Raw genomic sequence first — 14,933 nt, 5'->3', positions numbered from 1 at the left:
GACAACCTTCGATTAGAGGAACAACGATTGAATGAATTTGTTGACTCTAACAGAGTTTGTGAGAAGAATTATGATTATTGAGAGAAATCACCATAAGGAATAAAACTCTCTTCATGAACTTGAAAAAAAAAATACTATTAAACTGGTAATTTCACCATACCACGAGACAGGTTGAAATTATGGGAGTGGGAGTGCAGAAAGAAATGCAACATAGTTAGAGGCCTCATTTTGGGCCTGTTTGGGCCTTAGGAAACCAAAACCCACTGTATCGTAGTTCACTATTCTGTACTTTCACTTTCTTCTGTTTTACTACATACGCTATTCTCATCGCTTGTCGGAGCCTGGCCTCCCTTTTCCGCTTTCTCATTTATTCTCACCGTTAAACCAAACCCTAGCAATGGATAGCTTACAAGCCACTTACAAAGACGAAGAAGATGAAGAAGACGAGGTGCCACCACCCACCACCGGAACCACCGCAACCACCGCCCTAGCCACAGACTCCGAATCGCCGGAAGCTCCTCCTGCCACCACCAGCACGCCCTCTGATACCCCAACCGAGCACCCCAACGACGCGCGATCGGAGCCCGACCCTTCCGACGAACTCTCAGACGACGAGGCCGCCTCCGACGGATCCAAAAAGTCCCTGAAATCCGGTCGCGAAGAAGGCGACGCTTCTGAGGAGGAGCCGCCGCCGAAGAAACAGAAGCAGCTCTCCTCTATTACGGCGGAGGCGTCGAAGGAGGACTCGCCTGTGCCAGCGACGGCGGAGGGCGCCAACAATGCGACTACTCCCGCAGCGAACGGCTCGGCGCCGAACGCCAAGAAATCGAAGAAGAAGAACAACAACGTGTGGGCGACGAAGTCGACTCGGAAGGGGAAGAAGAAAAACAACCGCAACAACAATAACAACGGCAACAACAATAACCATGCAAACGGCGAGGACAACGTGCTGATTACGCCGGTGCCGCGGTTCCCCGACAAGAGCGATGACACGGCGGAGATGAGGATTTGTCTGTCGAAGGTTTACAAAGCAGAGAAGGTTGAATTGAGCGAGGACAGAATGAGTGCGGGGAGCACCAAGGGTTACAGAATGGTGAGGGCAACGCGCGGAGTCGTGGAAGGCGCGTGGTACTTCGAGATTAGGGTTGTGAAGTTGGGGGGGACTGGGCACACGCGCCTTGGGTGGTCGACTGAGAAGGGTGACTTGCAGGCTCCGGTTGGGTACGATGGGAACAGTTTTGGCTATCGGGACATTGATGGGAGTAAGATTCATAAGGCGAGTAGGGAGAAGTATGGAGAGGAAGGTTACAAGGAAGGGGATGTTATCGGTTTCTACATCAATTTGCCTGATGGCAAAAATTACGCCCCCAATACACCTCAGTTGGTCTGGTATAAAGGCCAGCGATATGTTTGCGCTCAAGATGCTAAGGAAGATCCACCCAAAGTGGTGCCTGGTTAGTTTTCCACTTTGTTATTTAGTTTTGATGATTCTCATTTACCTTTTCAGCTAGGAAACTGTTCAATGATAGATTTGCATTTGGTGATTAGCGTTTTTAAGTTAAGATACTACTGAAATACCTGGTGGTTGCTTGCTTAGTGTTTGAGGGCTTAGTTAATTATTCATGCTTTTGGGAGGACGGAGAGAATTTGACCTGACAACCTTTTTTATTTATTTCTGGATTGCTTTATTGTGATTGTGTTATTGGTTCTATTTTCTGCCTAGATCTTAAGTATGGGAAACTGAATGTTGCCAATTTATCTATCAGTATTTTCAATGATAGGTGGTGGACAACGATGTGTCATATATTTGTAATGGATGGTGAAGCTGCTACTGGGCTTGGAAACCCTGCTAAAAAATGTAGAATAGACTAAAAGAACCTGCAGAACTCGAATCAACGGAAGTTAACGATTTCTATCGAGGTCAATGAACATATTTAAAACATTTTCTTGCAAACGAAAACTTGGACCCATATTGTGAAACTTAATTGAGAAATGCTAAAGTTATCAGAGACAGAGATGCAAAATGTTGGTATGTAAGAATCTAGAAACAGTGTTTGAGGTTTAATAAAACAGAGATCAGAGCCTCCAGATAGAATAATACAGATGAGAGGGATCATTGAAAAAAACTTGATAGAAACAGAGATGAGAGAATTTGTTCAATTTTTTCACCAATTGCTGCCTAAAGACATGTAGCAGAGATGAGAGTAGAACATGACAATAAGGTTTTCGTGTCCTTTTTCTTTCTTTTTGTAACAAAAGTAAGTTGAAACACCTAAGAATTGTCTAAAATTTGGTAAACATGTGTTGGAGGCATGCACAGAATTGGAAAATGAGGAAAGTCTCATATGCCTTCATCATTTCCACTCTGACGAATCATGTGGAACACTGTTTTCAATACAATTTAACGTATACTTGCAAACCCTGAGTACTATGGGTTATTTAATATTTCAAAATTCAAATCTTATTGATAGGACTTATCATGGATGTGGGATATTTTGTAATTTGGATAGGGACCTATACATGGATGCACATCTGGGATATTCTTGGGCAGTGAAATAGGTGGAGCTTGATTTCAGATTACTCTGTACAAGTAGGCCAATGCTTTTTTGCTAGCTTACTAGTTTCCATCCCTACCCCATATTGGAAATCTTCTTTAATATGTGGCTATAAATCTGATTCTTTGTGTAAATTCTTTTCGTGTATTGGTCTATTTCTTTCATTCTTGTTGTGCAAGTTTGTTGATGGTGCATTATACTTGCTATGACGCTAAAGTTGATCAAGAATTCAAATTCTTCTACCAGGATATCAATAGTGTGAATAATTAGGGTTGGAAGTGAAATTAAACTTGTTATGTGCTGTAAACATACCAGTAGATTCTCATCAATTGATTAAAAACGGTTGGGCACGTTAAGCAGAAAGAAATATTAATTTTCCCAATCTACAAATATTTAATGCTGATCCAATTTTCTTGAACTCTCTTCTCCTCAAAAGAAGAAATATCAAATACAATTTAAGAAAGTTTTTAATAATAAATGTAGCTTTTTTTGAAATGTAAGGTGCCCAAAACATAGGGCTTCTATAAAAGTTAATTGGAGGACTTTTTAATGAGAAGACAAGCACCCCCAAAGACTGGGCCAAACGTTATCCAGGTCACCCATGCTCTATTTACAATACTAATGGTTTGGCAATTTATGGATTAGAGGTTTAAGTGAGTATACATGTTTTGTGATGTATAAGGAGACCAGGGCCATGGGCGAATAGGAGCTTGTGAATACAGTGTATATATGGAGATTATATTGAAATTTTCCCAGATGCACTAATTTGTTACCCCTTAGGATGAAATGTTTGGAAGTGGCTGAGAAAGTGAGAATGCAGAATAGTAAATATATCTGAAGCATTTTTGCTGGTAGTTAAATACAATTTGTGCCGGTGAGTACTTGTCATGAATCCTTGAAAACCTGATAGTTAATCAACTTTTTTTAGAGGCCTTCATTAGCCGTGCTCCTTATCCCTTACAATTGAAAAAACTGTTGACATTTAATAACAGCCTCCCTTGCATGTATTACATGTAAGAAAAGGGCTTGATATTATTGTTGTTCCCTTGCATATAGTACAAACATATTCTTTTAACTGTTAGTTGTATTGTTTTTTATGCGGGAACTGTTTGTTGTATTTTATGTGTTCAATTTGTAAGTTTCATATATTCTATTGTGTGCAGGAAGCGAGATATCATTCTTTAAAAATGGCATATGCCAAGGTGTAGCTTTCAAGGATCTTCACGGTGGTCGTTACTATCCTGCCGCATCAATGTTTACTCTACCCAATGAACCAAACTGCACGGTTAAGTTCAACTTTGGTCCTGACTTTGAATGTTTTCCTGAGGATTTCATTGAACGACCAATTCCTAGGCCAATGATCGAAGTTCCTTATCACGGTTTTGACAATCGAGTTGAAAATGGAGAATCTAATGAGAAGAAGCCCCAGAAAGAGTGATGCGTGTTGCATTTATTGCTAATTATAAAATCTGATTCATTAATGATTAGATTGGTGGTGTAAACATCTGAGAGAAATTGGCCGCGTGATGTACATAAAATTTGTATGTGTTCCTGTAGACATTCTGTAGTTTCTTACTTTTTTTGGTGTTGCCTTATTTTTTCTATTCGAGTTACATATGATGTCATCATGATCGTGCGCAAACCCTTTGGATACTTCCTCACAAGGGGGATAAAGTGTCACTTTACACGCCAATAATTCTTTGGTCATAACAATTCACACACTACATGTGTCATAGTTCGGAATTCTGCTCTTGTAGTAGTCCTTCCAAGTCATCAAATTTCCACTCATCGAAGAACATGTAATATCTTGAGGTAGATTTCTCATTAGTGACAGATTTGCATAGTGTGCATTAATATATATTTTTAATTTCAGTTTTTCATTTTTTTAAACAATAATCTCCTTCCTAAACCTTTTTTTTCAAATATTAAAGGATTTTGTTTAAAGATTATGTCAGGTCTAGTGTGAGGTAAGCAAATTAGCTTCCTCACAAGTCTTTATGGTTCTATGGTTCTGTTTTATAATAACTTTGTTCTTGCGGTAAACTTTTCAGGTCTCTTTTGATAAGATCAAGAACATTTTTTCTTTTTGGAAGATAAAGATGTTTTTTTTTTCAAGTAAGCTCCTAAGGAAGTGGTTTAATTTTTTTCAATCTTTCATTTCAAATTTCTAAACTTTTCTTTCAAGATTTCTTTTTCATGTTCATCTCTTGAAAGAATCATATCATCAATATAGACTAAGAACAGAGTAAGTTTACCTTTTGGAAAACCAAGTACGGGGTGACTACCTGAGTTCATACAAACTTTCTTCAACATGCATATTTTATTTCCTTCTTCAATGGGTTTAAAACCTGGAGAAATTTCCATTTAAACTTCTTTTTCTAATTGTCCATGAAGGAAAATATTTTTTCATATGAAGTTGTTGCAATTTAAAATTGCTAATGAGAGGTTGATTCTAAGAGTATTTATCTTTGTCATTGGAGCAAATGTCTTCACATAATTAACAATATAAGGTTGGGTATATTATTTAGCAACTAGTCTTGCTTTCTAATGTTCTAATCTGCCACCAGTTTTATACTTACATTATATACCCATATGCATCAACTATTTTTTTTATCCAGTGGTCCATCAACAATTTCCCATGTCTTGTTCTTTTCTAAGGCACTCACTACTTCATTCATGGCTTGAACTTAATTCTTATGCTTTAATGCTTCTTGAAGTGAAATAAGGATTCTAATTGCATTAATGACAGAGGAAACTTTGGTACTGCATAGAAAGGCTTTTATTGGTTATAAAATGAGAAATTGAATACTTGGTACCAAGTTCCTTTTCTCAAAGTAATAAACAATTCATCAAAGTCAAGTTCTCAATTAATATTCAAGGAATATTTCAAAGGTTCAAGGGTGTCAAAAGAAGGAGTGCTTACTCTTGGCTTGGACAATTGGTGTTGTTCTTAGGTCAGGTTAGCTTGTTTTTGTCTCCTCTAAAATCTTTAAACACCCTCTAACAATTCAATTTATAGTACTACACTTAAAAAAACATTATTCAATTGGTTATTGAGCTTCAAGAAATTTACATAAATGGTTTAGTTACGCCAATTCCTCTAACACGGGGAAGCGATGGCCTCTGAATCATTGACCACTGGGCATCTAGTGGTTGGTTAGGCTTGTGAAAACAGAAATGGCCCCTCGTCGAGAAGTATAGTTATGTTGGAGCGGTTTATTATGCATTGACAAACACCTACACAATGTTACATCAGTGGGGTAGCTACAAAGGCAAAGGTACGTTGATTGAAGGAACTCGAGCGCATTTTTGAAGTTAAAAATGATTTTTTGTAGTGTTTGAACAAGTTTCCAAATACGCTCATGGATGTTGTATCTATCGAAGAAACTTTGCAATCGCCCCCATAAAGCTGATTTTCCAGTCCATGTTCTTCAGCTCTGGTTCCGTTACTACGGTGGCCAAACTTCCCGGATGCGTGATTAGCACTGATCGCCACCTCGCGTCGGAATTCAGGTACAGTTTGGAGTCCTTGTTGTCTTGTTTGATTTATGTTTGTGAATTGTCTTGTTGCTCCCGAACATCTTCCTTCTCGCCTTCTTTTCTGTGGCAGAGGAATCATTGTTTTCTTTATAAGAGAGCTTTGATAATTCATTTGATATGAAAAAAACCCAAAAGAATACGAGACAGCTTCGTTTAATTCCGTTTTTACTCTAAAGTTAGACAAGCCCATAAAAATAAATCATCGAATTGATTAATTGAAAAAAATATAACACCATCTATATGCTTTATTTACAGAGCTTATGACAGTTAATAATTATTCCTAAAGAAATAATAGCAACTAAGTTATTACTCTTACATATTTGTATAAGCAAATGATGGTTCTAATGCATGAGCGAGTTGAGATCCTCTTGAGGAGACAAGGGATGCAGTGATTGGTGGCGTTTGGAAGGGAAAGATGGTCCTTTCCTGAACGAAGGTCGTTTCTTTATACGTTGCAGAGTTTGCCTGGCGTAGATGCTATAAAGAAAAGGTGCAGCTCTCTCCTTGAATTTGAGAATGAAAAAGAAAAGAACTCTAAGCAATATGAGGATGATCATGATTGCAGCTATGTCCCACCACTTTGAATTATCAACTTGAATTCCAAGCATGGTTTTGAGGATAAATTCTCCTTTCAGTTTTGGGTCACCAGGTTCTAAGGGATCAAACTCCATTCCAATCAAGTCATTCTTGAAAGCCCCCTGCATTCCCATAATCAGTAAGTAAGGCTAAATTTCACTCCCCGATAATTTAGTTCATATACCCTTTTGATCATGGCCTTTTGAAGGTAATGCTTCTAAATTTACCTCTAATCCCCATGCGCCGTAATTGATGTATGATATTGGGTAACGCCAGAAGAATTTGGGAATATCAGGGAGCGGACGGAAAAAGCCAGAAGTCATCATCATAAGACCCTGCACCATATACACTGAAATCAGCAACAACGATCATTCAATTGAAAATGGGATTATATTATATATAGTATATGGTCCTCTTACAATATATCCCGCTCCAATCGTCAATCCCATGAGGAAGTTGGGAACCAGTGAAGCTATAACCATCATGGAGCTCTCCACAACCGCAATGCAGCCCAGAAGATCAAGAGTGATATACAAAAAGTGTGAAAATTCTGAACTAGACTTAACCATATAATAGCTTATAGCCCCCGTAGCAGTGGACATCACTGCCAAAAACGGAAAGGAAGACAGAAAATTTGAGAGAATGTAGACTCCAACGCCATAATAACCACCCATTCTTTCTTTGTAGAAGACCTGCATCCAGAGGGTAAAAGGTAAGAGAACTAAATGCCACAATCCTCTTGTAAACATGTTTTTAACGTTTTAATTTTGTATCAAATGAACTTTTCATACCTTCATTTCTTCTAAGAAAGAAGGGAAGCTCCCAATGGACATGAACGTCATGAAACCTGAGAGAAAACCAGCACATGATCCTCTCGCAAAAATGGCTCTGTAACTCGTTCCAACATCATGGAAGATTATTCCAACGCACAAAGATAAGGCGATATAGGTGGTTATCCTTATCCAGTAGTATCCCAAATCTCTTGACATGTTCACGAAAGATCTCCGAGTCAGCACTGATAGTTCCTTCCACCATCTGGATTCGCATTTCCTTTCACTTTCAAAATCATGTCCTTCCTGTAACATGATCAATTCCTTGGCCTTTAGATCCCACAAAACATGTTTCCAATTGTTGAAAAATGGGGTATTAATAGTTCAGTGAACCATTATGTATTGATGTTTTTCCTATGCATACGTCTTTAAATTCAAGTATATGTGTTTTGTGACAGTCATGATCTCTTCTTCGAAGGGATTTCTTATATTATTGCATTTTCACAAGAAGCCAGAAACTAGCTAAGAAATAAAAAAAGAGAGGTTCTTAGAGTGTGAAAACCTTGCTCTATTTATCTCCCTTTTCTTTATGACACAAGATGAGTCCATTAAAATATTTTTTTTATAGCTTAGCTAGCTGGATAATAACAGTTTCAGCTCATGCAAAGAATATTATTAATTACGTGAAGTTCTATGTTCTGTAGACAGTAGTTAGTAATAACATTTTGAGTTAAGGGCTTCTTACTATGTTTGATATTTCCTTGATTCTTTCTCTTGAAGTGGTTGCATACTCAGACCATCGGTATTTTTCTATGAGTGTTGCTTTGATTTCTGCAGTTGATAATGATACTTCTTCCTATTTTAAAGGAATAAGGAAGACAGTGAGGAAGAAGCAAATCTGATAGGAAGAGATTCCAAGGAAGGAAGAAAAAGATGTAATTTATAGCCAGGTTAAATAAGTAAATAACATTTAGAGTAAAAGATTTGCAAGTAGAAGTTGATGACTTTTATAATCAGTATTTTAAAAATCATATTAAAAAAGTTGATGACGTAAAGAAATTGTTATATATACTTGTCTTGTTTGGGAGGCCGTGATTTTGGTTGTGACAGTGTCGAAGTCTGAATTGATACAACGAAGGAAATGATCAGAAGGGTTTCTTCTACTTGGACATGGGAATCCAGCTTTGGCAAAGAACTGCATGCGAAAATACAATATATATGGAGAAACTGTGTCAGCTTTTAACCTGTTAATGTTCTAAACACATGATTTTAGTTGTGACATGCATCAAAACAGGAGAATTTGGTTTAGAATATGAATACCTGAGTTGCCTTTTGTGCAGGTCCAAAGTATATTGTTTGACCCCCAGAGAGAAGAAAGAGATGATCAAAGAGTGCAAAAACCTCACTACTTGGTTGGTGTATAGAAGAGATAACAGTCTTTGCATCATGAGCCAAATTTCTGAGAGTTTGAGCAACAAAATATGCTGATGCACTGTCGAGACCAGTGGTGGGTTCATCCAGGAACAAGAGAGTTGGCCTTGTGAGGATTTCAAGAGCAATGCTCAGTCTTCTCTTTTCTCCACCGCTTATACCTCTCAAGTGCCAATTCCCTATTATCCGATCTGCACATTCTTGAAGACCCATTTCCATAATCGTTCCTTCTATTCTCTCATTCACCTCTTCTCTCCTCATGCTCCCTGGAAGCCTTAGATTCGCTGAGTAATATATCGTCTCTCTCACTGTCAGAGTTCCCAGCATTGTCTCTTCTTGGGTCACATAAGCCTAAACATATCTCATTAATTAGCACTGAAATATCTAAAATGGATTTTTCTTTCAACATTTACACGCATACTTACAGCACCGCCATAGTCCAATCTCCTATTCTTTCCATTTAGAAACACATTTCCAGACATGATAACGTTTCTTGAGAGTCTTCCTGCAACCATTGCCAGTTATCTGATGTTAATATATAGAGCTTTTGTCATGATAATTACGAAACTGAATATAACCACAAGTAATAGTATGTATTTTTATCGGGTATGCTAAAGGAGTGAAAGAGTATTAATTGTGGAGGTTGGAACATGGAGAAGCTAGCCGCTTCACAAGCAGGAACGTCATATGATATATAGAAGTCTAAAGAAAGGTATGGGGAAAGCTCTCATTAAGGTTAAGTCTTCTAGGGTTGGATCAAAGAAGTTAGATGATGAAGCATCAGATGATAATAAGCAACCTTCTTCTTCTCATTTGGGAAGGCTTGAACATGCGGATTTAGACTTCAACTATCAGTTTACGCTTGATAGGAAGAGGAGACAATCAAATCAACACAATAATTTGTATATGCTACACTTTCACTGCAGATGAAGAGATAGAAGGTTGGAGCTATAGAGAGGCAATAGGAGGTGTTCCTAGTCTTCTAGCTATGTAGAATGTCAACAATGGCAATGTGCCATGGAAGAGGAGATTGAATTTTTGATGAAGAATCACACTATATGTTTGTAGATCTGCCTAGAAATCAAAATGTGGTTGGATAGTAGTTATTGAAAAAGAAAAAGGAAGGAATAACGCTTATGGAGAAGAAAGTATTCAAGGTGAGATTGGTGTCAAAAGGTTTTAAAAAAGTGGAAGGATATATAACTTAAAAGAGAGTCCAAAGAGAATAATGTAAAAACAGTTATAATAACTATATTTACATCTTGAAAGGAAAGGAGCAGAATATGTATTCTCGCTCTCTTTTATGTAGACGATATCGGTAATAATCAACCAACACAAAAATGAAATAAAAGAACTTAAAGAAAAATTAAGTTTGGAGTTTGAGATAAAAAGATCTTGGTTTTACTAGGCGATTACTCTTTTTATGATGACATTTCCATGAAAGAAAAGGATGGGGTTATATCATCGAAATTATTGTGTTTGTGAGATTTCGGCTGGCCAATCTTCACAGAATTAATAATTTTTTCGAATTAAAAATCTCTGATTTTATGTTTTATGTAAATTGACCAAGATTGCATATACAGAATAGTTTGATATTAGACATAATTTTGTTGTTAATTAATAGATGCTTGTCAACAAAAAGAGATAATTACACATTCTAAGTAATCCCAGTTCAATATTACATAATCTCAAATTTCAATTTATAAAACATTATAAATTATCAAGCAGAGATAGATCAAACCCACAAAAATCTAAAACATCAAATATTCCTTTACTAAATAAAAGAAAGCTTGCTTTGAAGTGCTGAAATGGATAAATGAAAAATGATAGTTTGACAAAAAAAAGTTTAGACCTATTTGACAGTATCTTTGAATACTATTCACTTTTTTTTAACAAATATAAACATTAACTTTTGTTACGACTATTTTATCTTTATAGTGGTTTGTGAAATGGTAATTATTGATGTTAAGGAATCTTTTTCCTAAATAAATAAATGGGGTCTGTCTGTCGGACTGTCGGTAAACCTAAAATTCTCATCTTTTGCTCCACTGTTTTGAAATGAAATACAGTAATGGCTCCATCCATTGCTCATATTTCAACCTCACATTAGTTGAGAAAGCGTTTTCATCAATAAATGACATTAGCAGATTCTAACCTAATACTAATTACTTGACAGGTAGAAAACAAAAAGGTATGACAGATGATAGTGCATACTATAATATTAATAATAAAAAGATAAACCTGTGTTGAATAAGTGTTTATATGTGCAGAGTTGTCCACTTATAATTATCCTTAAATAACTCATAACCTACGTTTTTCTGTTTCATGGTTTCACAGGTAAAAGTGTTTCATCCATGCAACAATTGGAATTTATATGTTTATCTCCTTTAGATATACTTCATGGAGCACTCAAGTTACTCCAAGGAAATAGATTCAATAGGAAAAGAAAGGAAGAGTGATGCGATGCATTTTAGGTTTATAGAGGAGGAGATTCCCTGATAAATACATCACGAATGAAATCTGAGTCCAATCACATAAAAGAATTAACACCATTCTCTATCAAAAACCTTAAAATAATGAATTAATCATCTTTATATAATGCTCTACTTTTTCATTTAATCCAATGTAAAACTTAAACTCATACTTAAAATTCGATCCTTGTAACAACCATCTTTGGCTGTAGAAAACCAAAATGTATAGCTAGTTCACAAGAGGACAACTGTGAGAACCAATCAAAGTTGTAAACATGAAAATTATCTGCTAACTGATAAATTTGAGTCGTGATTTCAAGAAAGGTGAGTAAACTTTTCAAGAAAGAGATGAATTTGGGAAGAGATCACAAACTTGGTTATTTAACATTTTCCCCACTGTTTTTCACTTCCAAACCTTGCTTTTAAGCAAAAAGTGTCACTATCAAAACCATTTCAGGTACGCGTTTACACACATTCTGTCTGTCATTTATGCTTCTAAACTAGAGAAAGAAAAAAAAACAGTTTCTCTCCCTATTTTATTTTCTTCCAGTTGTGAGTTCTTGGCCTAATGATCCAAAACTCATAAATTCTAATAACTTCGATATATAACAAATGAAAGTGACCACACATATGCTTAAACTAATTTAGTAATGGAAGTCCTTAGATTCTCTTGATAGGAAGGGTTTTAGTTATGATAAGTTACTTGTCTTGGAACAGCATCAGTCTTCCTTCATTCTGATTTTAGTGTACCTGCAATATTCTTCATGTCAAGATTTAGTTCTGTTTTTTTATCTTTATGACTGATTAAAAAAAAGTCTAGCACAACATTAGATGATTTGAAGTCCATAACCACATGACCTCAACAAGGATACTTACCATGTTTGGTCCGTTTCTGTTGCAAAAACCAAACATGAAAGACCATCTTAATTTTAGCATGAAATTCGTATTCCAAGTACAAGAAAAACAACATGCACACACAGATACACACACTGAGACACACCGGTGATGAACTGAAAGAAGGAAGTTGAAATGAACCTGCTAAAGCGTCAAGAAGAGTTGATTTTCCAGAGCCAGAAGGACCCATGATAGCCATGATTTTGTTAGGTTCAGCATATCCACTCAATCCGTTAAGCAATCTCTTAGTGTGTCCATCTCCAAAATTTGGAACCACAACGGTTAAATCTTCCCACACAAGATACATTCCTCTCTTTTCTGAAACTTCCATCGTTTCTCCATACTCAGCAACACCCTTTTCTTTAGCAGTGTCTGCTTCTATCTCCATTTTTCTAAACTCCAAAACAGGCTTTGGATGATCAAAACAAGAGGGAAACAAATAGCATGGTTGAGCAACCTGCCAGCTTAAATGTATAGATATAAATGTATGTAAGATGTGGTTGACAGAAAATAAAGATATAAAGTGAATATCAGAAAAACCATTCAATTTTTACATCCTTTCATATGGTTAAGGTGTTGATGTTTTGTTATTATCACAACAGCCTAAGTTTGTCACACCAGTGACTCTGATATCACTGATGGTATTATATATATGTGACATGAGTCAATTACACAAGAACTGATATTATTTTTAATTTAAAATTTCGAGACAACGAGTTTATGATTTTTTTTTTCTTATATGATGTTTGATTTTCTCATTTCTATTGAACTTGGGATTTAGACTTAGTTTTCACTTATCAAATATTGTTTTTACCACTTTTATTTTTTCACTCTCATATTCCATTAGGGTCACTGGTGAGATATTTGGTGTATTAATTTCATTCAACTCCTACTGAGAAAAATAATAGTGACGCAGCCACGTACCTTGTATCAGTAATGGCCATGCATGTGGAGGATAAAGACAAGTCTGAGACAGTACGGCTTGGGGATTCAAATTAAAGATTGAATTGATATAAACTTTTTTCCCTCACAATTTTACAGTAAAAGAACAAATATTCTAATTCTTGTTTTGATCATACAATACTTTGAAAGTTCTCTATGGTGGATGATCATGAACAAAGGAGTGTCTCAAGAGCTGAATCAATGAACAAGAGTGGATAACTATGTTCAGAAACAGTTCATGCCTATTTCAGTGACTCATGCAGTTTGCTTCTTTTTTCATGGTGATGAACTTCAGGTGTTTTCATGTGAATCTGGCATTGAAGGCCATAGACATTGTGATATGTATACAATTTTTTTTATCAAAGTTTGATAGTCACAAGAGCATAGTGTTTGGTGTGGTGACCACCTATTATAAATAGTCTCTTTCATGCTCTCTTATTCTGTGTAATCAATATCATTCCTACTCTACTATTTGTGGGACATTCTTGTTATTACATGGTTTTGGTCTTATCTTTTTCATCAGCTTATGTCTTTTTTGCATAGTAGGCACATGCAACTTGTTTTTCATTCATATACTCCCTTTCCATCAATAATAATGTCTATTTTTGGTATAACCTCAAGTACTTAATATCAATTTATAGAGTGAGAAAGTAATAGAAAGGTATATATTAGAGAAACTCAAATTAGTACAAAACACACATGAGATATGTTTGGTCTGATTTTCGAAAAACACTTATTCCTAACTATTTGCATTCTTTTGAACTTAATTTTCTGAGAAACGTAGTCTACTTTTGGAGTGTATGAGTGGAAAGAAAAACATATAAAGAAAAAAATAGTGCATGTTAAATATTCTCGTGAAGTTTCTTTCTCGATGTGAAGTCAAAGACCACAGGCTATGCCTCTAGACTTTTTATTTGGAGAAAATGCAGAAAAAAATAGGCAAAACTGCTATGCATAATGGAAAAAAAATAAGAAGAAGGTACACTTTGATATGGACCATGTTACTTTGATACTCAAAAAGTTTTTAAACCCACTTTATATTCATTATTATATCCTTTAATCTTTCTTTCCCACTACAAAAGTTCACTTTTTAATGATTATTTTGCTCATAAAAGTGAGTTGTCAAGATTGTGGTGTCAAAAATTCAATTCTCCTTTCATATTGTTAACAGGGTTTAAACTACTATATGACTAACTTTTTTTACGAAAAAGATAAATTTGGTCAGAGATTCATGGTTAAGTATTTACTTGTATTTTTCCTTTGATTTCATCTGTGCTTTGAAACCTTTTCTTTTGAGTAAACAGATATAAAAAACCTCTTGCAGCTCTGTCAGAGTTGCTGCCATGCTGTGTGCTGTTTTGCTGCAGCCGTAGCCATTCTGTTATATTGAGTTCAAAACTGGTGACTCATCGAATACGTACGAGTAAAGTTACACATATGGAAAAAAACATGAACTTTTTAGGAGGTTTCAGAAAGTAGTGAAAAGGAGACAGTTGGGAAAATCATTCCACTGAGTCAATCTGCTATACGTAGGAGTTAAAGATATCCAATTAATTTATGTTGTGGCAGACGATGATGGGTGATGCAGATGAATTGTTAGAGAAGTATACGAAGCAAAAGAATGTATATCATATATAGGTAGGAATTTAAGTGTGAGTTTAAGTTCTACGATATACCGTGACAAGAAGTGAACTTTAAGTCTAATCTAACTCCACAAAACCAGCTTTAAAACGAGGTTTGTACTCAGTTATATA

General features: G+C 35.9%; 2 protein-coding genes and 1 long non-coding RNA gene across 5 annotated transcripts; 2 read left to right on the top strand and 1 right to left on the bottom strand.

Moving 5' to 3' along the window:
* The first annotated feature begins 304 nt into the window (after nucleotides 1-304).
* TRO (histone H3K4 methyltransferase TRAUCO) lies at nucleotides 305-4,183 on the top strand. Of its 2 annotated transcripts, XM_088110899.1 has the most exons (3): nucleotides 305-1,454; nucleotides 2,511-2,590; nucleotides 3,719-3,860. In XM_088110899.1, exons 1-2 carry the CDS (start codon nucleotides 398-400, stop codon nucleotides 2,552-2,554), a joined length of 1,101 nt encoding a protein of 366 aa, XP_087967025.1. In that variant the 5' UTR covers nucleotides 305-397; the 3' UTR covers nucleotides 2,555-2,590; nucleotides 3,719-3,860. The 2 variants fall into 2 exon arrangements, with proteins under 2 accessions (XP_087967025.1, XP_047169016.2); XM_047313060.2 differs by lacking the exon at nucleotides 2,511-2,590 and having other exon boundaries at nucleotides 307-1,454; nucleotides 3,719-4,183.
* A 1,221-nt stretch (nucleotides 4,184-5,404) lies between these two features.
* LOC148201900 (uncharacterized) lies at nucleotides 5,405-13,706 on the top strand. Its single transcript, XR_015784937.1, has 2 exons — nucleotides 5,405-6,068; nucleotides 13,085-13,706. It is a non-coding gene; the product is annotated as an uncharacterized LOC148201900 (long non-coding RNA).
* Nucleotides 6,285-13,054, bottom strand: LOC124837627 (ABC transporter G family member 15-like). 2 transcript variants are annotated; one of them, XM_088109249.1, is made up of 9 exons: nucleotides 12,379-13,054; nucleotides 9,298-9,377; nucleotides 8,762-9,223; nucleotides 8,514-8,636; nucleotides 8,187-8,297; nucleotides 7,463-7,747; nucleotides 7,091-7,363; nucleotides 6,899-7,006; nucleotides 6,285-6,793 (listed from the first exon to the last, which is right to left on the bottom strand). In XM_088109249.1, the coding sequence occupies exons 1-9, from the start codon at nucleotides 12,623-12,625 to the stop codon at nucleotides 6,437-6,439; spliced, it is 2,046 nt and encodes a 681-aa protein (XP_087965375.1). In that variant the 5' UTR covers nucleotides 12,626-13,054; the 3' UTR covers nucleotides 6,285-6,436. The 2 variants fall into 2 exon arrangements, with proteins under 2 accessions (XP_087965375.1, XP_087965376.1); XM_088109250.1 differs by having other exon boundaries at nucleotides 9,298-12,093; nucleotides 12,379-12,515.
* Nucleotides 13,707-14,933: the final 1,227 nt, after the last annotated feature.

This window comes from Vigna umbellata, chromosome 3 (genome assembly GCF_029865625.1).
Source record: "Vigna umbellata cultivar VRB3 chromosome 3, Vumbellata_1.0, whole genome shotgun sequence".
Classification (NCBI taxonomy): Eukaryota; Viridiplantae; Streptophyta; class Magnoliopsida; order Fabales; family Fabaceae; genus Vigna; species Vigna umbellata.
Note: the sequence above shows the minus strand (reverse complement) of the source record. Positions and strands in the feature narration are given on the sequence as shown.